Below are 21,334 nucleotides of genomic sequence, written 5' to 3' on the forward strand. Positions count from 1 at the left end.
TGCGCTGGACTAGTACGTAGCATGGCACAGGCGTCCGTGACTTGCCACACCCCAGTGTCTCGTGCAGAACTCCTGGGTGGTGAGAACATAAACATAGCTGCCCCTCATTTCCCCTGTTGGACTCTCTTCTGCCACCTCACCTGTGCCCGTGTCATGGCCGGGAAGCTCCAGGACAGTTGGCTTTTTGTTGTTGTTTTGTTTTTCGAGACACAGTTTCTCTGTGTAACAGCTTTGGCTGTCTTGGACTCGGATCAGGGTGGCCTCGAACTCACAGAGATCTGCCGGCCTCTACCTCCCAAGTGCTGGGATTAAAGTTGTGTGCCACCACACCTGTTCCCAGTTAGCTTTTTAAAAAGGAGGGATATAGGGCTGGAGAGATGGCTCAGAGGTTTAGAGCGCTGACCGTTCTTCCAGAGGACCTGGGTTCAATTCCTAGAAACCACCTGGTGGCTCACAACCATCTGTGATGAGATCTGGCTCCCTCTCCTGGCAGAAAGGCACACATGCAGGCAGAACACTATAAATTATATATATATATAGTCAAACAACATGTTAAACCTTTTGTCATGATTATTAGCTGAAGGGAAGTGGGTGTAACAGAAGCAGCCGCCTACACAAGGGCAAAGTGCACTGGATTGACCCAGCTGCAGAGAATGGAATCTGCTAAGTCAACTCCTGTTCTGGCTGGCTTTAGGTCCGCTTGACACAGCTGAGAGTCAGCAGAGAGGAGGGTCCGGCTTTAAAAGATTTTCCTAATTAGTAATCAATGGAGGATGGCCTGTGTATCGTGGGTGGTGCCATCCCTGGACAGTCGGTCCTGGGTTCTATAAGAAAGCAGGCTGAGCAGGCCATGGGGACAGTGGTGGTGCCCTTGGGAGGGAGAGGCAGCCAGATCTCTGAGTTCGAGGCCAGCCTGGCCTACTTAGTAGATCTATATAGTAAGTTCTAGGCCAGCTGGGTTACATAGGGAGACACTGTAGCTTTATTGGTAAAGTGCTTGCCAGGTAAGCATGCTCTTTCAATCCCAGTGCTAGGGAGGTGGGTGCAGGGGGACCCCTGAGGCTCACAGGCCATCCAGTGTAGCCATGGGCGATCCTCAGTCCAGTGAAAGACCATCTCTGAAGATGACACTAGTTGTTCACTCTGCACCTGCACGCACATGCACACACGCACACACACACACTATAAAGGAAGCAGGCCTGTGGCTGTGGCTCTCTTGGTAGATCAGGTGTGGGATGCGCAAAGCTCTGGGTCCCATCCCCGGGACTGTCTGAAAGGAGCCGTGTGATTATGTCCTCTGCTCCCAGGACTTGAAGAGGAGGCAGGAGGAGCCGAAGCTCAAGGCCGCCGTCAACCACACAGCAAGTTCTAAGCTATACTTGACATAAGAGCCTGTGTCAAAAAGTAATGTCACCCAGAAGGGCCCTGAGGAGCAGCTGCTGCCTCAGAGTCCTGGGTACCCTCATTCAGCTAAATCTAACGAGACAACTGCCGCAGCCTCAGTGTGTTTGTGTGTGTGTGTGTGTATGTATATGTATGTATGTATATATATATATATATATATATATATATATATATATATATATATATATGGCTAGGCCCAAGTCCTAGACTCAATAGTGAGGACCAGCTGGAACTCTCCCCTGGGGACACACTCCACATTCCCCCAGGGCTCTTAGCACAGAGATCACGCAACATCTAGCTCCTTAAGGTACCTTGAGCCTTACTTTTTGGATTTAAAAACAAAAAAAGATGTAAGCCTAAAATAGTCCTTAACAACCACCACGCCTTGACCTTCCTGTGACTAGCCAGCTATGGCTTTCCCCCAGCAGGTCTGAACCCAACCTGAGCCTTTGACCATCCCCGGGCTCTGACCCTGAGCCACAATTCCTTAATCTCCCACAGAGGCTCCAGCCCTAAACACCTCACTGGGACCAATCATGGGGCGACTCCTTTGCTTTCTCTTGGGTCCTCTGGAGGGTGAGCTCAACCTGCAGGGTCGCGTAAATCCCCGCACTACAAGCACCTGGTGTGCACTCCACTGTTGTGACCACAAAACAGTATTGACTTAACATTCATCACTGTTACTGGGAAACACATGGACAAACAACTCCACAGGAGGAAATAAAGAGCGCCAGCGGCTTTCCAGGGACCCGCCCAGCCCCGGGTCCGCTGCCAGGCTTACGGGCCACAGCCAGCTCTTGCTCTGTCCTGCAGCGCCCCCTGCTGTCTGCGCCTGCCGCGCCGGGAGCTGAGCCTGAGCACACGCGCAGTTCAGAGCCACCTGCAGCCCAGCTCCCAGCTCCCGCTGTGCCAACTGCTGCCCATCTCCAGACTCCACCCCCACCCCCGCCCCAGAGGTGCACGCTCCCCTTTGGGCCTGAGACTAAACTCTCTTCCCAGGATAAGTGCATGCAACAAGGACTGGATGAGAGCAGAACTTGTCAGAAAGTCTGTAACCATAGCCGGAGAGTAGACAGGAGTGCATGGCTAGTCACCCAAGGAAACTGCAAGACGCTGCGCGCGCGCACACACACACACACACACACACACACACACACACACGAGGGAGAGACATCGCTCTCTCAGACACACACACACACCAACACCGACCAAAGACTGTAGACAGTAAAGCTATATTCAGTGTGACAAGTAAAGCCGTACTCAGGGGACATGCCAACTGTCTAGAAATGGGGGCTTGTGTGCCAGGTCGTCTTAAACTCACTATGAGGTTTGAATTCCTAAGCTTTCTTCTTCCACACACTGAGTGAGACTTTAAGATTTTATTAAGTAGGGCTGGAGAGATAGCTCAAAGGTTAAGAGCACTGGCTGCTCTTCCAGAGATCCTGAGTTCAGTTCCCAGCAACCACATGGTGGCTCACAACCATCTAAAAAAAAAAAAAAAAGATGAAGCTGGGCGTGGTGGCACAGGCCTACAATCCCAGGTCCCCTTCAAGAGCAACAGCTATTTCAGCCTTTTTGCTGCTTTTAACCTTTTCTAATTTATATAAAAACTCAAGTTAACATATTTAATTTTCTTCATCATATTCTAATTAGTATATTTTGATAAACAGAACAATTAGCTTTAATATTTGATTCTGAGTAGCTGAGAAATTAAATGACTGTGATGCTCAAAAGTAGCAGTTGTAGAACAATTTTCAATTAAAATTGTCTTGTGAAAGTTAAAAAAAAAAATCTGGTGCCCTCTTCTGGCCTGCAGGTATACATGCAGGCAGAACACTGTATACATAATAATAAATAAATAAATCTTAAAAAAAAAATTATGTATAGTATCTTTACCTGCCTGTTCCCCCCCACACACCAGAACCCAATCTACATGGTTGTGAGCCACCATGTGGTTGCTGGGAATTGAACTCAGGACCTCTAGAAGAGCAGATGGTGCTCTTAACCTCTGAGCCATCTCCCCAGGCCCTGTTTTGTCTTTTCCAGGCAGGGTCTCTCTGTGTAGCCCTGGCTGTCCTAGACTCGCTTTGTAGACCAGGCTGGCCTCAACTCACAGTGATCCACCTGCCTCTGTGTCTCCCCAGTGCCGGGATTGTTTTTGTTTTTTCAGGCCAGTTTCTGGCCCAAACCCTGGTTGTCCTAGAACCTGCTTTGTAGACCAGGCTGGCCAGCTGCCTCTGTCTGAGACTAAACGTGTGTGCTGCCACAGGCAGCTCACTCAGATTGTTTTATTGCAATAGGCCATTTATTAAAGAGAACATCACATCCGGTATTGCTGCTCATGAACCACAGTTATCAGTGCAGTGGTGTGGGAGCTGCTGTTCCTCAGATACTGTGGGTTGTGATGCTTGGTCACAGGAGCAGCCTGTGGGGACACAACCACATGTTCTCTATCACGCAGCAGCTGTGCAACCCTGCCTTGAGCAGTTATACCGACAGCCCTCCTCTTGGTGTGGAGAGACTTTCATCCTTGGCCCCTGCAGCCCGAAGACACTGTGTTTGCTGGTGGGGCCCGAGTGCAAACAGTACAGTCTGAGGGCAGAGGGGAGGCCTCCCACTTCCAAGCCATGGGTGGAGTTGAGACTGGCCACATTTGAGTCACAGGCAAGTGAACAGGTCACAGAGAGGTTGCCGACACTTCTTCCTACCCTCAGAGCGCCTTAAAGTTGTTGTGAGGCCTCCACACAGCTTTCAACAACTCCATGCTCTCCGGCTGCCAAGTCCATCCAGCTCAACCTGGATGCTGAACCAGTGGCTGTTTCCCAGCCTCGGCCCTTCTGCCCAGAACCTGTCAGGACCGAGCCAAAGCTTCTCCCTGGACTCCAGCTACCTAAAGACCCCAAGACCTGTAAGACGTGAGCCATGTTGCAGCTTCTCTTCTGTGAGTGCATGCACATGAGGAGGCGCCATCCCTCAAGTAGAACACATCATCTTTACCTGCCTCCCTGGAGACAGGGTTTCTCTATGTAGCTCTGGCTGCCTAGGAACGAGCTCTGTAGACCAGGCTGGCCTCGAACTCAGAGACCTCCCAGCCTCCTGACGGAGGAGACTAAAGGTGTGCGCCATCGTGCCCGGCTTATTCTCTCAATGTGGGTTTTGTAGTCCAAACTCTTATCCTCATATGTACATGGTAAGTGCTGCAGTGACTGAGCCATCTCTCCAGCCCCCAGGTGAGTGCTCATGCGCCCAGGCGCAGCCGTGTGCCCGGGTGTAGCCGTGTACCCAGGCCCAGCTGTGAGCCCAGGCGCAGCCACACATATGGCAGCCGTGCCTACACCTTCTCATACAACCAGCAGACACATTCACAAAACATTATTCCCATACTGGCCTGTACTTAGGCAGCTCTGCACACGACATGCTCATGTGTGTGTCAGGGGTCCGCCCCATCATGTGTGTTGCGAAAGACGCTCTCGCCCTGCTTGGCCTCACAGTATGGAGGGTTAGGGAGGTGGGACAGGTGGGGGGTGAGCTGCCACGTGCCTCGGTCATTTATTACAAGGGGAGCCACACTAAGAATGACAAGCCTTTACTCAGCACTGCAGCAACGTCCCATGGGGCACCCCTATAAAAGCTGCTGGTCTGCACCTTGCTCCTGAGGGGCCCAGAGGAAAGGCTCGAGCTGTGCTAGTGACTCTTGGGGAGTTCAGGGAGGAGAGACCCTGAACACCGAGGATGGAGGTAACGGAAGAGGAGCACTGTGCTGGAAGCCCTGGAGCTGTGACAAGTGTCAGCTGGCCAGGCCTGGAGCCCACCTGGCACCATCTTAAGCTGCAGCTGTGGAGGGCTGGGGCCCAGCAGGCCTTACCCGCGGGAAGGGCCTCTGGGCTGCGCCAGGGGCTCAGCAGCATTCCCGTCCACTCCGCTCCTGGGTGGTCTCGGCATGCACAGACCGGTCGTCCTCACGGTGTCCACCTGGGACCGGGATCATGGGCGGCCTAAGCAGCTTCAGCCTGAATGCGAGGCCCGAGGCAGCCACCAGGGGTCGTCAGTGACCGACAAGCTACCTCACGCTGCTCTTCGCAGGACACCAGTGGGTGTCTGGGTAGAGAAGGCAGTGGACAGACTGAAACCTGTGAGGGGAAGAGAGGAGTCAGGAGCTGACAGCAGAGCCCTCCAGGGCCAAAAGCCGCCAGCGCCCACTCACCGTGTGGGGTCCTCTTGTATGCTGAACCGTCCAGCCACGTTCACCACGTTACGTGGGTTCTCAGGACCGCCATAGCTCAGGGTGACCTGGGAGGGGGATCAGGGAGAGTGAGGGTCCGCTCTTTCTCCTGGGTCCTCCGCCTGCTGGAGGACACTTCACTCACCCCTCAGGCTTAGGGACGCCGGATGGTGGCCCTTCATGAAGAAGCCCCTGAGACTTGCTATGGGCTTCTGCCCCTGAGGGCCCGTCATGCAGCAGGCAAAGTCTCTGCCTATGGTCCACGGCCCCGGGCACAGGGAAATCCTGAGGCTAGCCCTCTCCTAAGCCTTGCGCAGCCGGGAGACCCCTGGGAGATGAAGGCCCGGGTGGGAGCGTCTGCTACCTGCTGCAGAACAGCGTCGGATGGCAGTCTCTGCAGGTTTTCCAGGTGGGAGTGGAACAGGGGACTATGAAGCAGCCGGGCCCCCAGGAGCCCTTCCACGATGTAGCCCACGGCACAGTCGTCAGGCAGCCGCACGCGCTCGGCGGTGCTCATGAAACTGCCTTGGCTGGGGGCGGGGGGCAGGGGGGACCGGTCAGCACCTCTGCCATCCTTACCACCCCCAACCAGGCAGCTGGGCCCCAGTCTCCCACTCACCTGGCCCACGGACTCATTTTGAGGGCAAGGCCCCTGCTCAGACAGAATCCAGCGCCACCAGTGGCAAACCAGAATCTCACTGGGTTTGACTGGAAAAAGGGAAAGCTTGGTCAGGGCTGCCCAGGGTAGGGCTGGTCACCCCCAACCCTCCAAGCGAGTCCTGTTATCCTGCCTAGGCGGAAGGCACAGGGTGCTCCAAACCTGTCACCTCTGGGCCCTCCTCCACCACTGCGCCTGATCTGCCAGCTCCGTGGGGGGCTGGGACCAGGCACCTGGCCCACGCCTGTCTTAGCCCTTTCGCACTCCCTGTGTCCCCCAGGGAAGATGCTGGCCCTGCACTCACGGTGCCACCGCCCTGGACCCTCTCAGTGGCTTCGATGGGGTGGTCCAGACTGGGCCGCCCCAGGTAGACATCCTGGCTGGAAGGGAAGGTGGCAAGCAGGCGCAGCAGGCGTTGGGAGTTCACGTAGTTGTCATCATCCACGTGGCAGAACCACCTGAAGGTGGGGGGAGGGGAGGCCTGTGAGCCCTCCATTTGCCTGGGACCCTCCACAGCGCTCGGGGCCTGGGCTCTCCGCCGGGGCGGTTACTCACTTCCGTCCGGACTCTATGAACTTATCATATTCCACTGACATCTTACAGCACAGGGCTTGGCGGGTGCGCACAGCAGAGCAATTGGTGTTGACCATGCGGCCGCCTGCACGGTTGGAAACGGGAGGTGTGAGGGTTGACTTCCAGCACGCCTCCTCAGGTCCAGGCTGGACCGTGTCTGTCCGGCCACTGGACCAGGTCCACCCGCAGCCCCTGCCACTGCCCTCGCCCTGAAGCAGATGACAGGTGGAAACGGGACAAGGCTTGGCAGGGTGACCGATGCAGCCGGCTGCTTCGGGGGATGTGGATGGCACTGGTCGGAGGCCGGGGCACCCTGACAGGCACTGGGGGGCCGGGTGGGGACATGACGACTTGGAAGGATTGGGCACTGGGAAGCGGACTGGCGATGGATGGGTCTCATGGCTCTGCCTTCGCCAGCTGTACGACTCTAGTCAAGTGCCCGACAGGAGAACGAATGGCCCAGCAGACACAACACAGTCCGGGCGAGCGTCTCACCTGCCAGCAGCTGGAGCTCAGGGTCGTCTCCATCCGTGAAAATGAACGTCTGTGGGAGAAAACACCGTGAGGCTCCAGAGGATGCAGTGAGAGGTCTGGGAGCGGGTGCGGAGCCCCGGGCCCACGGGCGCGCACCTGCCGTGGGGCTCGGGAGATCCAGGTGCGCAGCAGCAGCCGCAGGCGCGGGCCGTGGTTCTTCCGAGTGGTCTTGACTGCGATGAAGACGTCGTCGGGCTGCAGGCGGGAGACCTCGAGGATCAGGCCCGGGGTCGGGACCCGGCCGGGGTCCGGTGCGGGCGCGCGAGGCAGCGGCAGCGGCAGCAGCAGCAGCACAGCCAGGACCGCGGCCAGCGCGAGGCAGGCCCGGCACAGCACCCCGCGCGCGCGGACCATACGACCGCTCCCGGGGCGCCGGGCGCCGGCCTGCGAGAGCGGCGGCCCCTTTAAGAGCGACGAGCGCCCCGCCCCGAGCCCTGACCCGGAACTGACGGACGCGTCGCCCCGGAAGTGAACGTCGCTCTGCGGCGGCCGGGGTGGAAGATGCCGCTGCCGGTTCAGGTGTTCAACTTGCAGGTAGGGGTTGGTGGTTGCGCTCGCCGCGTGGCGGTTCGGTCCAGATCCGGCCTGGTGGGCGGGGCCGGCGGCGGGCGGGGCGGGGCGGGGCCCGCGGGGCTGGCCTGGGCGCGCGAGCAGCGCCTGCCTCGCGGGCCGCCTGGGCCCCGGCCCCCGCCCCGCCCCCGCCTCGCGCGCCAACGCTTTCCGTGCGGTGCGGGCCGCCCGAGAGGAGCGTCAGGCCAGGATGCGGGGCAGCCCGGCGCCCAGCTCTGCCTCGTCGTCGGCCTCCGACCTGAGCCGCAGCCCCGCGCACAGCAGGTCGGACCTGCGGCCCGGCACGTCGGGCGACTTCAGCCTGAGCGCCAGCCTGTCGGCCTGCACGCTGCTTTCCGAGGTACCGCTGCGCGCCCGCGGGGGGCGGCCCTGGGCCTCGGTCCTGGCTCGCCTTCCGCGTGGGGGCTGCCTGCCCAGGCCTCCTGACTCGTGGAGATGGGCTGTGGCCTGGAGGAAGCTGCCCCAGGCTGGCGGCCGAGGGCGGTGTGCCCAGCAAGGAGCCGGGTGGGAGAGCTGAGGCGGGCACTTGGCTACCAGCACCCGTGGTGGAAAATCTTGGGCAGAACCGACCCTGGGAGCCAGGAGCATCCCCTTGTGTCCCGGTGCCGGGTCAAGGTGCTCTTCCTGCGTTTCAGGGGGCCGTGGAACCCATGCAGATCGATGTAGATCCCCAGGAAGACCCCCAGAACGCACCTGATGTGAGCTACGTGGTGGAGAACCCCACCCTGGTACGGATGACTGCTGGCAACTTCGACCTGTTGAGGGGTCCCCTCTGTGGTGGATAGCCTAGGAAGATAGATGCCTCTGAGCGACCACTTGAGTCACGGCTGTCTCAGCCAGGAAACTGGCTTTTCATTCGCTGGGTCCTCAGGCAGTTAGTTCTAAGACGCAGCACCACTTCTCCATAGGAAGCAGCTCCATAAAGTCAGAGTGTGAAGCAAAGGTCTATTTGCAGCCAGCACACTTTCCTCTGGTCTTACCCAGCACCCATCCCTCGTCAGGGTAATGCTCAGGGTCCCACAGTGCAGAGCTTGGACCTGAAGGTCCTTAGTCCACCCCAGTGGCAGCAGTCAGGACCGTGGCTGGCGCCTCAGGGGAGGATTTAGGAGCTGGCCCAGGCTGTCAGGTCTGACCCTGTCCTCCTCGCCCGCCAAGGATCTGGAGCAGTATGCTGCCAGCTACAGTGGCCTGATGCGCATCGAGCGGCTGCAGTTCATTGCTGACCGCTGCCCTCCTCTTCGGGTGGAGGCCTTGAAAATGGCGCTGTCCTTCGTGCAGAGGACCTTCAATGTGGACATGTATGAGGAGATACACAGGAAGCTCTCTGAGGCCACTAGGTACGGCCTTGGAGGGTGGCAGGTGACGGTGCCTTTCCCTATGGGAAGTGTGGGTGTTTCCTCCTTGGTGAGGGAAGTGTGGACAGGCCTCATTTCTGGCTTCCTTTGCTCTGTGCAGACACTTGGGCTTTTTCTTTTTGTTTTTCTCTGTGTAGCCCTGGACTCACTTTGTAGACCATGCTGGGCTCTAACTCAGCCCACCTGCCTGTGCTGGGATTACAGGCATGCGCCATCAGGCCCAGCATGACAATTGGACTTAAAAAAAAAAAAGATTTATTATGTATACAGCTCTCTGCCTGCATGTACACCTGCAGGCCAGAAGAGGGCATCAGATCACATTATAGATGGTTGTGAGCCACCATGTGGTTGCTGGGAATTAAACTCAGGACCTTTGGAAGAACAGCCAAGTGTTCTTAACCTCTGCGCCATCTCTCCAGCCCTGACAATTAGGATTTCTAGTTCTTGAGAATCTAGTGTAGCCTGGCTGCACTGGGTGGAAACCACTCATTCTCCATGGAATTTTCTTGTCTGGCCGTGGGCTCTCGGATCAGCAATTACTTCTGTGCCCCTGGTACAGACTGGGCCCTTTCAGTGGGGTAGGGAGTCGGGCAAAGGCCTCTTGAAGGAGCAGCCTATGGCTTGTGCTATCCTCTCCCCTTCCTCTTGGCCTGTGGTCATCACTGTCCTGATGGCCAGATTGTCCTCCAGGGAGCTGCAGAACGCACCTGACGCCATCCCTGAGAGTGGCGTGGAGCCCCCGCCTCTGGACACGGCCTGGGTAGAGGCCACTCGGAAGAAGGCTCTGTTGAAACTGGAGAAGCTGGACACGGACTTGAAGAATTACAAGGGCAATTCCATCAAAGAGAGCATCAGGTGCTGGCCTGCTCTGGGCAGGGGAGGTGGGCACTTGGGCCTGGCTGGCCCCTCGACCAGTATCCACTCACTGCCAGGCTTACAGGCGCGGCCATGACGACCTGGGTGATCACTACCTGGACTGTGGGGACCTCAGCAATGCCCTCAAGTGTTACTCACGAGCCCGAGACTACTGCACCAGTGCTAAGCATGTCATCAACATGTGCCTCAACGTCATCAAGGTTGCCTGGGTGACAGGGGTAGGCATGGAGGGGCGGTAACGGACAACCCAGACTTAGTCTGGCCTTGCCCACTCATCTGCCAGGTCAGTGTCTACTTGCAAAATTGGTCTCATGTGTTAAGCTACGTCAGCAAGGCTGAGTCGACTCCAGAGATTGCTGAGGTAAGGTCCACCTTCACAGCTCCCCCCTACCCCACTAGCCTCAATCTCCCTTTGAGTTTTTCTCAGGGTAGGGCGGGGACACGTAATGGAGCTCCTTGAATAAGGAAGGCAGGGGCCTCATGTCCGCCTCCTTCCCCTGCAGCAGCGTGGAGAGCGGGACAGCCAGACGCAGGCCATCCTCACTAAGCTCAAGTGTGCCGCAGGTGAGGCTTCCACTCTAGATAAATACCTGAAGACAGCACTGGCAGGCTTCCTTGTGTGCCTGTCTGTGTGTGTGTGCAAGTGGCACTTACTCAAGTTCAAACACGCTGGTGGGGCTGGGGAAGTAGGTCACCTGGTCTCCCTGAGTCTGGCTGTGTGTGTGTGGGGGGGGGGGGTCATTTTGAGGATTCCCTGCAGACCTAACTTACGGGAATGTCTTTAGCTAGATACGAACAGCTAGGATTTCTGCCCCTAAGCTGAGGACTACTGGGCACTGACAGGCATGGTCTCCAGGGCTCTAGCAGCCGCCTCTGTATAGCTTGGCTTCATTCTCCTCCCTGGTCCCTTTAGGCCTGGCTGAGCTGGCTGCACGGAAGTATAAGCAGGCTGCCAAGTGCTTCCTTCTGGCTTCTTTTGATCACTGTGACTTCCCAGAGGTGAGGAGGAGCGCGAGGGACTCTTCAGCCTGTGCAAGCTCTTAGTGTGAGGGTCTACGCATTGCCTGAGCGGGCAGTGGGAAGGGCGAGACAGACCCCAACTCTGGACTTCCTCCTTGTCTGTGTACCTGTCAGTGCCGGGACCCCAGGTCTCTGACTCACTCCCCCTCCTGCCTCTCAGCTGCTGTCCCCCAGCAATGTGGCTGTCTATGGTGGCCTGTGTGCCCTCGCCACCTTCGACCGGCAGGAGCTGCAGCGCAATGTCATCTCCAGCAGGTAGGCTGGGTGGGGGGCTCCTGCCTTATATGGCTGCCCAGAGCCCCGCCTTGTGCCCCTTCTTAGCTGAGCACTCTGGTGTCTGCAGCTCCTTCAAACTGTTCCTGGAGCTGGAGCCACAGGTCAGAGATATCATCTTTAAGTTTTACGAGTCCAAGTACGCCTCATGCTTGAAGATGCTGGACGAGATGAAGGTAAGGGACAGGCCTGGGCTCGGTAGGGCTGGTGTAGACGTGCCTCGGGGTCCCTGACCCACTGTCCTCTGCAGGACAACCTGCTCTTGGACATGTACCTGGCCCCTCATGTCAGGACACTGTATACCCAGATTCGCAACCGAGCTCTCATCCAGGTAAGTGTAGGTGTTGGGGAGGGAAGCAGACATTCTGAGGAGCAGCGGGCAGCTTGGGCAGCTTGTGGCTTCTGTCCTGTAGTACTTCAGTCCCTATGTGTCAGCCGACATGCACAAGATGGCTGCAGCCTTCAACACGACAGTTGCAGCGCTGGAGGATGAGCTGACGCAGCTCATCCTGGAAGGGCTCATTAATGCCCGCATCGACTCACACAGCAAGGTGGGCAGACAGGGCTGGGCGCCGGTACTGCACGCCCTGGGACCTGCCAGCCTTCTGAGCCCCCTCTTGCGCCTGTGCAGATCCTGTACGCTCGAGACGTGGATCAGCGCAGCACCACCTTCGAGAAGTCCCTGCTGATGGGCAAGGAGTTCCAGCGGCGTGCCAAGGCCATGATTCTGAGGGCAGCTGTGCTGCGCAACCAGATCCATGTGAAGGTGAGCGGCAGCCTGGCTGCAGAGGGCGGGTGGCTTAGACAGCCTCCACTGAACCCCTCCTTGTCCACCCAGTCTCCTCCTAGAGAAGGGAGCCAAGGGGAGCTGACTCCAGCCAACAGCCAGTCCCGGATGAGCACTAACATGTGAGAGCCGTCCGTCCGTGACCTTCAGAGGGTGCTCCGCACACCTGCTCTGCTTGCGGAAGCAGCACCTGGGCCTCCTGCCTGCTTTTCTCAAGATGAGACCCCAGACTGTGTGTGGTTCGTCAGAGCAGCCGGGCCACTCTGGGGTGCTCTCTGCTGTGACAGGCAGGCTGACTCTAGGCTTCTGTTGAATCAGACAGACCCTGTGCAATGCCAGGAGGGTACCGTAAGCCTTCCTGTCTGTGTGCTGTTCTGACTGCAGCAGTGTCACTGACCGAGTGGTCCATTAAAGTACAGATTGACCAGTGTCCCAGGCTCGTCTCTTCCTTCCTCTGCTCTGGGCGATTTGATCCAGGGCACTCTGCCTGGGTCCCTGGATCCCCTGAGACCACTTAGAAGAAGAGGGGGGAGGTCCAGGGAGCCAGGAGGGCAGCCACCTCAGATGTGGGAGCAACAGCCATAGGCCATTACTAGATTTTTGCAAACGCATCTCTGAGATGTTTATTGTTCAATGCTGGAAACAGTGTGGGGACAGGGCAAGTCCAGCCAAAGCTACCCTTGGGGCCACACTGCCAGGCCCCCACCTGAAGACACCAACATGTCCTTCTGTGTCAAATAGGAGATTCCCTGAGAAGAGGTGTTTCCTTAAGAGTGTCCAGGCGTCAGTGGCTTCCTGGAGTAGATGGTTCTTGCTGGCTGTCAGGCCAGGGCACTACCCATGACTTCAGGCCCCACCTGCTGAGGTTCCTGCAGCCCAGGCTGGGTCCCTTTCCAGGCCAGAGACTTCTCTAATTTGGTCTTAAAAAGCAATCCATGACCTGATGGTGGGCAAGACGGGAATGAGGGGTGGGGGGGAGCCCAGGCTCCCACTGCTGCTGGGGGCGGGCGGGCTGCTTTCAGCAGGCACCTGCTCACCTGGGCAATCGGCTGTCTCGCGGAACGCTCGCTTCTTGCAGCAGCCACGGCATAGGTTGAACACACACCTGTTGCCCTGTGTATAGGAAGCTAGTGAACTGAGGCCAGCACCCACACCCAGGCTAGATTCTGAGGCAGACAGTACCAGCCAGGCCCCAGCAGCATGAGGCGCCGCCGGAACACCCGTGGGGACTGCCCTGCCCACAGAAAAGCAGAGGGACAGCTTACCTTTGGATTCCCACACTGGTCACACTTGGCATATTTGGCTGGAAGCAAACCAAAACAAAAAGAGAGGAACAGCCGAGTGAGGTGAACACGAGCCAGGCCACGGTGAGTCTGCCCTCATCCTTTACAAAGTCCTGAGCGTCTACGAGAAGCTAGTACCTTCACCCCATGTATGTGGGTCAGGCTCCTGGTGACCTCTCCAAACACAGCAACCTAGCATGCTCCCAGTGACTGCGTGGAGACTGCCAGAGCCTTGTGCAGGGGTGATGCACACCCAGGACTCAGCAGGACCCAACAGAGGCAAACCCCTCTTTGGTCACTTGAACAGCACCTAGCCAAGGAGCTTGTCCAATGGCCTTGTCTGATGCAGTAAGTACGCAAGAGTTAAGGCCCTTCACAGGTTCTTAGTGTCCGGCCCAAAGTCTGGTCTGGATTGTCCCCGGGGATCTGTTTGGTACCGAGGCACTAAACTTGTCAGGCCTGGACTCCTATGTCCACTAAGGATGAAGAGACCCCAGGCAGCCTGCCCAGCTGCCCTGGCCTCAACAGCCTAGAGCAGCACTTACGCTTCAGGGAAGGGTCAAAGGTTTTGTGAGGGTTTCTCAGCTGTTTCTTCAGCTTATTCTTGGATAGGCCGTCCATGCTGCTCTCTTCTTCCTCTAGAGCGCGCTTGCTTCGACCACCACTGTTCTCCTTGCTCCCCTCCCTAGGGCTGAAGGAATGGGCAGGGAGCATAACCAGAGCTACCCTGAGACACGATTGGTTCACCAGAGCTCGGGTCAGGATTCCGGAGGCACAGGGGCTGGATAACCATGGAGGCGCTGGTGCAAGGACATGCGTGGGCCTCCCGCCCAGCCCAAGTAACTCTGTTCCTGGCTGCCCAGACAGGGCTTGTCCCTGTACAGGACATAGGTGCAGCCCATACAGGACGGTGGCTAACAGCATTAAAGCCTTCCTGGAATGACAGCTAAGGTTCAGGGGCCCAGGGTCCGTGACAGCAGGGGACAGTCTGACCACTTTAGAGATTCCAGGCCCAGGATCCACCTGTTACCCCAAGGACAAAGCCACCGGGGGCTAAGGGATCTTGGAGAAGTACCCAAGGCCCCTCCATCCCACACAGCCTCTCTCCTCTTCCTTCAGAGCAGGGACTTTGCCTGAGTGACCGGAGGAAAGGGCAAAGGCCACCTGTGCCCAGACGCCCACTGTAGCTGGCTCAGCTCACCCCGGCCGGATGTAGGGCTGGCAGATCCAGTGAAAAGCAGGTAAGTTGCCACCTGGCTTCGCTCCTTCTTGCTGCTTGGACATGTCCTCCTGCAAAGGCCCAAGGCCTGTCAAAGACCCGAGCTGCTGGCCACTACACCACTGACTGAGCTCCCACTGCCCTGCACCTGCCTGGCACCGAAGCTTGAGCGCCTGGCTCACAGCGGCCACGCCTTCCAGGGTCTTCGCTTTGGCCAGCTCCTCTCGAAGTTCCTGATGCACCTGCAGCCTGAGGTAGATGCCTGTCACTCAGGCACGAGGTCGACGTCCCTTTCCACTAAAGTCCCTGTCCTCCGACTGCCAAGCCAGCGGCCCTCAGCAGTCGTAGTGGCGAATGGTTTTGGGACGACTACAGAACAATCTGACAATGGCCAGAGAGGTGCACTCTCACCTCCTCCCCAAGGAGCAACTCACGTGTGGTGCCACAGCTTGAAGAGATGGGCGCGAACGTAGGACAGTGGGCAAGGGTGCTGCTGCACGATGGCCAGGTACTCCTCGGCCAGCTCCCACACCGCAGGGCTCCGGCCCTCAAACAGGGCAGGGTTATGAAGATTACCCTCTGGGAAGAGGGGAAGGAAGAAAGCCTAGAACACTCCCCTGGCCACTCAGGTCGCTGGCTAGCTATAGGGTTGGCAAGTCTCAAAAGTCTGTCTGAGGGCTTGGTTTGGGCTCCTTGGAGCAGACAGGACAGCAAACACCATCTCCTTAAACAGGTCCACACGGACAGAGCAAGGCTGAGTCACCCATCTGCTCACGGACAGAGCAAGGCTGAGGCACCCGTCTGCTCACGGACAGAGCAAGGCTGAGGCACCCGTCTGCTCACGGACAGAGCAAGGCTGAGGCACCCGTCTGCTCACGGACAGAGCAAGGCTGAGGCACCCGTCTGCTCACGGACAGAGCAAGGCTGAGGCACCCGTCTGCTCACGGACAGAGCAAGGCTGAGGCACCCGTCTGCTCACCTGCCGTCATGACTCCCTGCACACCCGTTTCCTGGATGCACCGCTCCACGTCCTGCAGGCACCGGATGTTCCCGTTGGCAAACACAGGGATTCCTACAGCCTTCCTGTTGGGGGAAAGAGAGGCCTGACCATATACTATGCCAGTGCAGTGCTGAGCCAGGAGAGACAGACCAGCCACCAAGTTCTATCTTGCAGAGACACCTTTCCTTCCCCCTGGAAGCTGTGAGGCTGGGCTTATGAGGAGTCCACAAAGTCCAAAGGACCAGTGACTGCCCCTGACCCGCTGCATCTACTCACCGAACTGCCTTGACGTGCTCCCAGGAGGCCGCTCCTGCCAGGGGCCCCTTCTGCTCCTTGGTGCGCCCATGCACAGTCAGCAGCTAGGACAGACCCACACTTGGTTCAACCCTGCATCACACACAGGTCCACGCCAACGTTTCTCAGTTTCCCACGCTGTGGAGAACCAAGGCCACCTGGACACGGATCTGCCCTGGCTGCAGCCTCCTGAGAGCCCTGCCCCTTTGGAGGAGCCCCAGACTACAACCAGGAACACGAGTCAAGAGCCAGAACCCCAGGCTGGGCATGGTGGCGCACGCCTTTAATCCCAGCACTTGGGAGGCAGAGGCAGGCGGATCACTGTGAGTTCGAGGCCAGCCTGGTCTACAAAGTGAGTTCAGGACAGCCAAGGCTACACAGAGAGACCCTGTCTCAAAAACAAACAAACAAAAAAAAAAAAAAAAAAAAAAAGAGCCAGAACCCCAAGTTCAGGAGATACTGGGAAGAACTCAGGATGAAGGTGCTGAGGCGGCTCCTGCTGTTTCCAGAAGCTGCAAGGCTACACTTGACCAGGCTCGGCAGGCACGCGCGAGGAGGGCCTGGTCTGCTACTCCATGACTTCGGCCTAGTCCTCCAGAGACGCCGGATGCTGAGCTCACCTGAGGCAGTGCTGCCTGGTGACTGGAGCCTGAGATGTGCTGCTCCCCACTGACAACACTGCAGCTGGGATGGCAGGCTTAGAGGTCTGAGACCAGAGTAGGTGTTAAAGAAGTGAGGTCAGGAGAGGCCCCTTCCCTGCCTTCAGAAAATGTCTTTTCTGTAGCCCGGACTCAAGAACTACAGGAGAAGCAAGAGCCACCTGAGTTTTGGAAGACTGTCAGGGGCAGACAGTGCTGGAATGTGAGGCCAGGCTGCCTGCCGGATCCCAACAACCACCCCTGGGAGCCACGGCCCTCACCTGACAGCCAGCTTTCTCCAGCATCTGGGCGTACCTCACTGTCTTGTCAATCTCAGGGAAGACACGGATTTTGCACGTGACAGGAACAGAGAGTCTCTCATGAGCCAACAGAACTGACAAAAAAACATGGCTTCTGAGGGAACCATGGTCCTACTCCAAGGTGGCCAAGCCCCTACATGCTAGGCCCACAGAACCAGACTAGCTTTGCTGTGTGGGTGTGAAGTGGCACCCAAGAGATCTGGCTGCCTTCACAGGGCATTAGGAGCTACAAGGAGGACAGCCTCTGCCCCAGCACTTGATGTCTGGTTCTGAGGGGACAGCTGGCATAGGTCAGGGGACTCTACAGTCACCTCGTTCCAGCAGGGAAAGTGGACCAAGAGCCCCCGGAGGGATCACCATGGTCCTCCCCTGAGCCCCAACCAAGCAGCCTGCCAGACTGGGGCTCCTTTGTGCCCGGACGCAGCGGTGTGCGGCCAACTCACTCATTCTTTGAAGAAGATCCCACTCCTCCTGCAGAAAGGCGCCATAGTGACCTGCAAAGGGAGAGTGGCCCAGTTCACTCTTGTACCCACAGTATTGTGAACAGCCTACTAGGCCAGCTCCTCAGAATACTGAGGACTCCACAGCTAGGCACTGTGTGCCAACCTTTACATAAGATCCCCCAAATCAGCAGTGTCACTGGCTACAGCAGGGGTGAAAATGAAGTCAAACTGCCTCTGAGCCCTGACTTAGGAGCTCTGCTCAGCTGTCAAACTCAAAAGTGGGCCACACAGAGCACTTAACCTGCACAGCCAAAGATACGTAGTGCGTGCGTGGGGGCCCAGGGAGCCTGTGTGTGAGATTACTAAGCCATGGACCACACATCAGCTGCTCATACTACTTATAGGATACCTATGTGGCCAGCAGAGTCTGGTTCCCAGTCAGGTACCTCAGAGCGCTCCAGGAAAAGGGCTGCTTGCTGGCCACAGGTGCCCCCAGGCAGAGGCAGGGATTGACTCTCCCTATGTCCACCCATACCCAGGCTCCACAGAACAGGGCTAGGGCCTGTTTGGAGGCCCAGTAGACTTAGTACTGGCCTGGGCACATGTCAACATAAGACTGTAGATCTGACCTCACCTCTTTTTGCTATCATCTGTGGGCAGCCCAAGTTCAGGTCAATGGCGTCACAGTGATCTTGCGCTAGGAGAGCTGCCTGGACAAACACCTCTGGGTCATTGGCACAGAACTGAAGAAGACATGAATGTCACCCATGGTCAGACTGAGCCTAGGACTCTCCCTCCCTAGGCCACCTAGCCCTGTGAGAAGGCCCATGGTGACTCAAAAAGCTATGGTCTTTCCACCAACACTTTTAGGAAGCATCTCACACCACTGTACATATATATGTATATGCTTTCTTTCAATGTGTCACAGAAGCCACTGGCACAGACTTTTTTTTTTGGCTTTTTAAGACAGGGTTTCTCTGTTATCTGGCTGTCCTAGACTCCCTTTGTAGACCAGGCTGGCCTTGAACTCAGTGATCGCCTGCCTCTGCCTCCCGAGTGCTGGGATTAAAGGTGTGCGCCACCACGCCCGGCTATGGCACAGACTTCTAAAGAACTGAATGATACCTAACAGGAGGGGACCAGACTGAGGGGAAGTGTCATGGTGACACTGTTGCGGCAAATCCCTCATGTCATCCAAGCTGTCCACCAGGGCTTAGGCTAGTTCCCAGAGAAGGGCCCAGTTTGGGGGACGCTCACTCAGCAGCTTGCTACTGCCTGTGTCAAGGCAGGACTGCAGAGACCCCAACCCTCCTGGGCGTGAGAGCCATGTTCCCTCTGCCCACCTGCACAATGAGAGGCCTGTCCTCGGGGCACACTTCACAGTACAGGTTCTCCTTCCGATAGTTAGCATCCCTAACGAAAACCTGGGCGTGCAGCATAGGGGTGTAGCACAGCTGGGCTCCGTGGCGGCGGCTCAGCAGTCTCCAAGCTAGCTCACTCTGGTCCACCATGGGCGCCACCACATGTCGAGCACCCCCAAGGGTACGGCTCCAAAACTCAAAACCTTGCAGCTTGGGCATCCTCTCCACACTAAGGGCAAAAAGCGGAGCAGGCTGTCATTTCAGCCACAGTATGCCACTACGCCTTGGGAGGGCACAAGGTCCAGCTCAAAGGCGCTGCCCACACGCGCGCGCAAGTGAAGGTCTGCCTAACCCGATGGCGACGGGAGACGGCTCAGCGGGCAGAGGGCCCGGCTGCCCTCCCCACCTTTCCAGCAGTGGCCCTGACATATCACCCGCCCCCTCTGGCCCGTACCCCCCTCATCTGCTGCTATTAGATTAAACGCCAGCCTAGTGGAACTGGTGTGGGGGATAAACAGGTCTGCGCCCAAACAATGAATCCGCGCTCTTGAGGGCCGGACGAAACCACCGGGCTGCAGGAGGCCCGACGCCGCCTCGGGTCCTGGGCAGGAAAAGCAGCGAGCGCGTCGGTCCCCGCTCTGGCTTAGATCCCCTCGGGCAGGGGACCCGGGGCCACCACCGGACGCCGGCCAAGCGGCTTGAATTAGGGCTACTTCCCGCACGGTGGGAGCTGGCTGGGGCTCGGGGAGGGCCTGGAGCTGCGGGGACACACAGGGCCCCGAGGCACCGCCTTACCCGCAGCGCCGGCAGGAGGACCCGCAGGGACGCGGCGGCAGCCGCCAGGTACCACGGTTCTCACTCAGCGCATCTCCGCCGGAAGTGCCGGAGCCGGAAGCGCACTGCCAAGCCCTCCGCGCCGGCTGCGGTCCGGCGGCGAACAAAGTCCTCGGAAACTGCAGCTCAGAGCTGAGGTACCGGCACCGTGGAAACTGGAGCTGAGCAAGTACAGTCTGCGCATGGCCGGGGCCACGTCGCACCTTCGAGACAACCGGCATTGGGAGAGCTTTCTCCCCACCTCTACACACACCACACCCTTCACTCCTCTGTGTATCCCAGGGCAGCCCTTGGTTCTTGAGACACAAGGTGTAAATTCAGTATAACACCACAACAGGAAACAAGATAAGGAATTATTGCTTTATGTCATGGCTAAGAAAGGCCGCAAGCCAGGCTTGGTGGCTCACGCCCTTAATCCCGGCAAAAGCAGGCGGATCGATGTGAGTTCGAGGCCAGCCTGGTTTACAAAGTAAGTCTAGGACAGCCAAGGCTACACAGAGAAACCCTGTCTCGAAAAACCAAAAAAAAAAAAAAAAAAAAAAAGGAAAGAAAGAAAGAGAAAGGCTACAAGAGACCAGGCCTTCTTGAGTAAGCTTCCTAGAGGAAAGAAACAGGCATAAAGAAAGATGGTGTGGCGGGGCATGGTGTGGGTGTTTGTCTATAATCCCAGCACTCGGGGAGGCAGAGGCAGAGGCAGAGGCAGAGGCAGAGGCAGAGGCAGGCGGATTTCCGTGAGTTCAAAACCAGCCAAGTCTACAAAATGAGTCCAGGACAGCTTTACACAGAAAAGCTCTGTCATGAAACAACAGCAAACAAAACCAAATCCAAAAACACTTTTTACTGATTCTTTGTGAGTGTCACATCATGCACGGCTAGGCTTGCTCATCCCCTCACGCTGCCCTTTGCACTTGCAACCTCCCCCCAAAATAAACACACACACAGAGATAACGAAAGAACAACAAAAACAAAGCACAGAAAAAAAAATCTCATTGTGAAGGCTGCAGTGTGTGACAGTGTGCCCGCCCCCCGGTGTGTCCCTCTGTCCACACAGCCTCACTTGCCATGTTCGCTGCAGGGAGTCATCGGTCTGACCCAAGATCTCTGGCTTCTGCGACACCATCAATCTTGTATCCTTATCTGGACTCTTCCAGGTCATCTTATTGTTGCTCTGTGACATGGAGATCCTGCAGCTTTGGATCTGCAGGACTGGCTCCATCACTCGTCCCGACTGATAGACATTTTGGGGTGTGCCAACCCAGAGCCCTAGATCTGGGCCCGGGTGGGAGCTGAGCTGGGCAGCATGCCCTCTCCCTCACTGCACCACCAGGGTGAGCTCTCCAGCACTGCTCCGGCCAGGCCATCTGCTCTCATGACCTCAGGGCTGGACCAGTGATGAGGGATGGGGGCGTCACCCCCACCCCCACCTGAGGCCACCCAGCAAGGGGCGGGGCACAGGCCCTGGACTTCCATGGTCCACTGAGTAGCCACGGACTCAGACATGGCCCTCAGAGGCAGTTCAGGCTGGGACTTCACCACGGCCTCAGGTGGCAGGGCTGGGCACTCACAACTGCTGGCTCCCCTCCACCCTTGAGTCTCCAGTGCCCTCTTTCTTCACAGTGCCCGAGCTGCTGCGCCTTTTTTTTTTTTTCTCCCATCTGACCACCATATCC

General features: G+C 57.4%; 3 protein-coding genes across 11 annotated transcripts; 1 reads left to right on the forward strand and 2 right to left on the reverse strand.

Annotated features, from left to right (window-relative positions):
* Positions 1 to 4,974: 4,974 nt before the first annotated feature.
* RFNG (RFNG O-fucosylpeptide 3-beta-N-acetylglucosaminyltransferase) lies at positions 4,975 to 7,825 on the reverse strand. Its single transcript, XM_084803167.1, has 8 exons — positions 7,488 to 7,825; positions 7,353 to 7,401; positions 6,840 to 6,942; positions 6,589 to 6,742; positions 6,246 to 6,334; positions 5,991 to 6,156; positions 5,609 to 5,694; positions 4,975 to 5,534 (listed from the first exon to the last, which is right to left on the reverse strand). Exons 1-8 carry the CDS (start codon positions 7,743 to 7,745, stop codon positions 5,465 to 5,467), a joined length of 975 nt encoding a protein of 324 aa, XP_084659293.1. The 5' UTR covers positions 7,746 to 7,825; the 3' UTR covers positions 4,975 to 5,464.
* GPS1 (G protein pathway suppressor 1) lies at positions 7,797 to 12,702 on the forward strand. Of its 8 annotated transcripts, none has more exons than XM_084803162.1 (14): positions 7,797 to 7,925; positions 8,597 to 8,689; positions 9,117 to 9,298; positions 9,995 to 10,171; positions 10,257 to 10,392; positions 10,476 to 10,553; positions 10,696 to 10,756; positions 11,106 to 11,191; positions 11,373 to 11,467; positions 11,556 to 11,661; positions 11,736 to 11,816; positions 11,899 to 12,036; positions 12,117 to 12,251; positions 12,324 to 12,702. In XM_084803162.1, exons 1-14 carry the CDS (start codon positions 7,893 to 7,895, stop codon positions 12,396 to 12,398), a joined length of 1,476 nt encoding a protein of 491 aa, XP_084659288.1. In that variant the 5' UTR covers positions 7,797 to 7,892; the 3' UTR covers positions 12,399 to 12,702. The 8 variants fall into 8 exon arrangements, with proteins under 8 accessions (XP_084659288.1, XP_084659289.1, XP_084659290.1 ...); XM_084803163.1 differs by having other exon boundaries at positions 10,699 to 10,756; XM_084803164.1 differs by having other exon boundaries at positions 10,007 to 10,171.
* Positions 12,703 to 12,869: 167 nt separating this feature from the next.
* DUS1L (dihydrouridine synthase 1 like) lies at positions 12,870 to 19,790 on the reverse strand. Of its 2 annotated transcripts, none has more exons than XM_084803157.1 (14): positions 19,626 to 19,790; positions 18,813 to 19,059; positions 18,104 to 18,179; positions 17,470 to 17,520; positions 16,988 to 17,100; positions 16,051 to 16,133; positions 15,754 to 15,857; positions 15,209 to 15,353; positions 14,927 to 15,023; positions 14,757 to 14,845; positions 14,101 to 14,246; positions 13,538 to 13,575; positions 13,310 to 13,385; positions 12,870 to 13,212 (listed from the first exon to the last, which is right to left on the reverse strand). In XM_084803157.1, exons 2-14 carry the CDS (start codon positions 19,047 to 19,049, stop codon positions 13,094 to 13,096), a joined length of 1,374 nt encoding a protein of 457 aa, XP_084659283.1. In that variant the 5' UTR covers positions 19,050 to 19,059; positions 19,626 to 19,790; the 3' UTR covers positions 12,870 to 13,093. The 2 variants fall into 2 exon arrangements, with proteins under 2 accessions (XP_084659283.1, XP_084659282.1); XM_084803156.1 differs by having other exon boundaries at positions 18,104 to 18,212; positions 19,626 to 19,788.
* Positions 19,791 to 21,334: the final 1,544 nt, after the last annotated feature.

The sequence above is a fragment of the Acomys minous genome (genome assembly GCF_964271855.1).
Source record: "Acomys minous genome assembly, chromosome: 12".
Classification (NCBI taxonomy): Eukaryota; Metazoa; Chordata; class Mammalia; order Rodentia; family Muridae; genus Acomys; species Acomys minous.

Excerpts from the sequence above, each read along its gene's own strand:
- DUS1L (XM_084803156.1), bottom strand. The coding sequence starts at position 19,049 with ATGCCCAAGCTGCAAGGTTTTGAGTTTTGGAGCCGTACCCTTGGGGGT. Across the intron at positions 17,521-18,103 it reads ACAGATGATAGCAAAAAGAG|GTCACTATGGCGCCTTTCTG; the intron begins GTGAGGTCAGAT and ends CTCCCTTTGCAG. Across the intron at positions 15,354-15,753 it reads GCAGGGAGTCATGACGGCAG|AGGGTAATCTTCATAACCCT; the intron begins GTGAGCAGACGG and ends CCCTCTTCCCAG.
- GPS1 (XM_084803166.1), top strand. The coding sequence starts at position 8,152 with ATGCGGGGCAGCCCGGCGCCCAGCTCTGCCTCGTCGTCGGCCTCCGAC. Across the intron at positions 8,302-8,596 it reads CCTGCACGCTGCTTTCCGAG|GGGGCCGTGGAACCCATGCA; the intron begins GTACCGCTGCGC and ends CCTGCGTTTCAG. Across the intron at positions 9,299-9,994 it reads AAGCTCTCTGAGGCCACTAG|ATTGTCCTCCAGGGAGCTGC; the intron begins GTACGGCCTTGG and ends CCTGATGGCCAG.
- RFNG (XM_084803167.1), bottom strand. The coding sequence starts at position 7,745 with ATGGTCCGCGCGCGCGGGGTGCTGTGCCGGGCCTGCCTCGCGCTGGCC. Across the intron at positions 6,943-7,352 it reads TGAGCTCCAGCTGCTGGCAG|GCGGCCGCATGGTCAACACC; the intron begins GTGAGACGCTCG and ends CCAACCGTGCAG. Across the intron at positions 6,335-6,588 it reads GGGTCCAGGGCGGTGGCACC|TCAAACCCAGTGAGATTCTG; the intron begins GTGAGTGCAGGG and ends CCCTTTTTCCAG.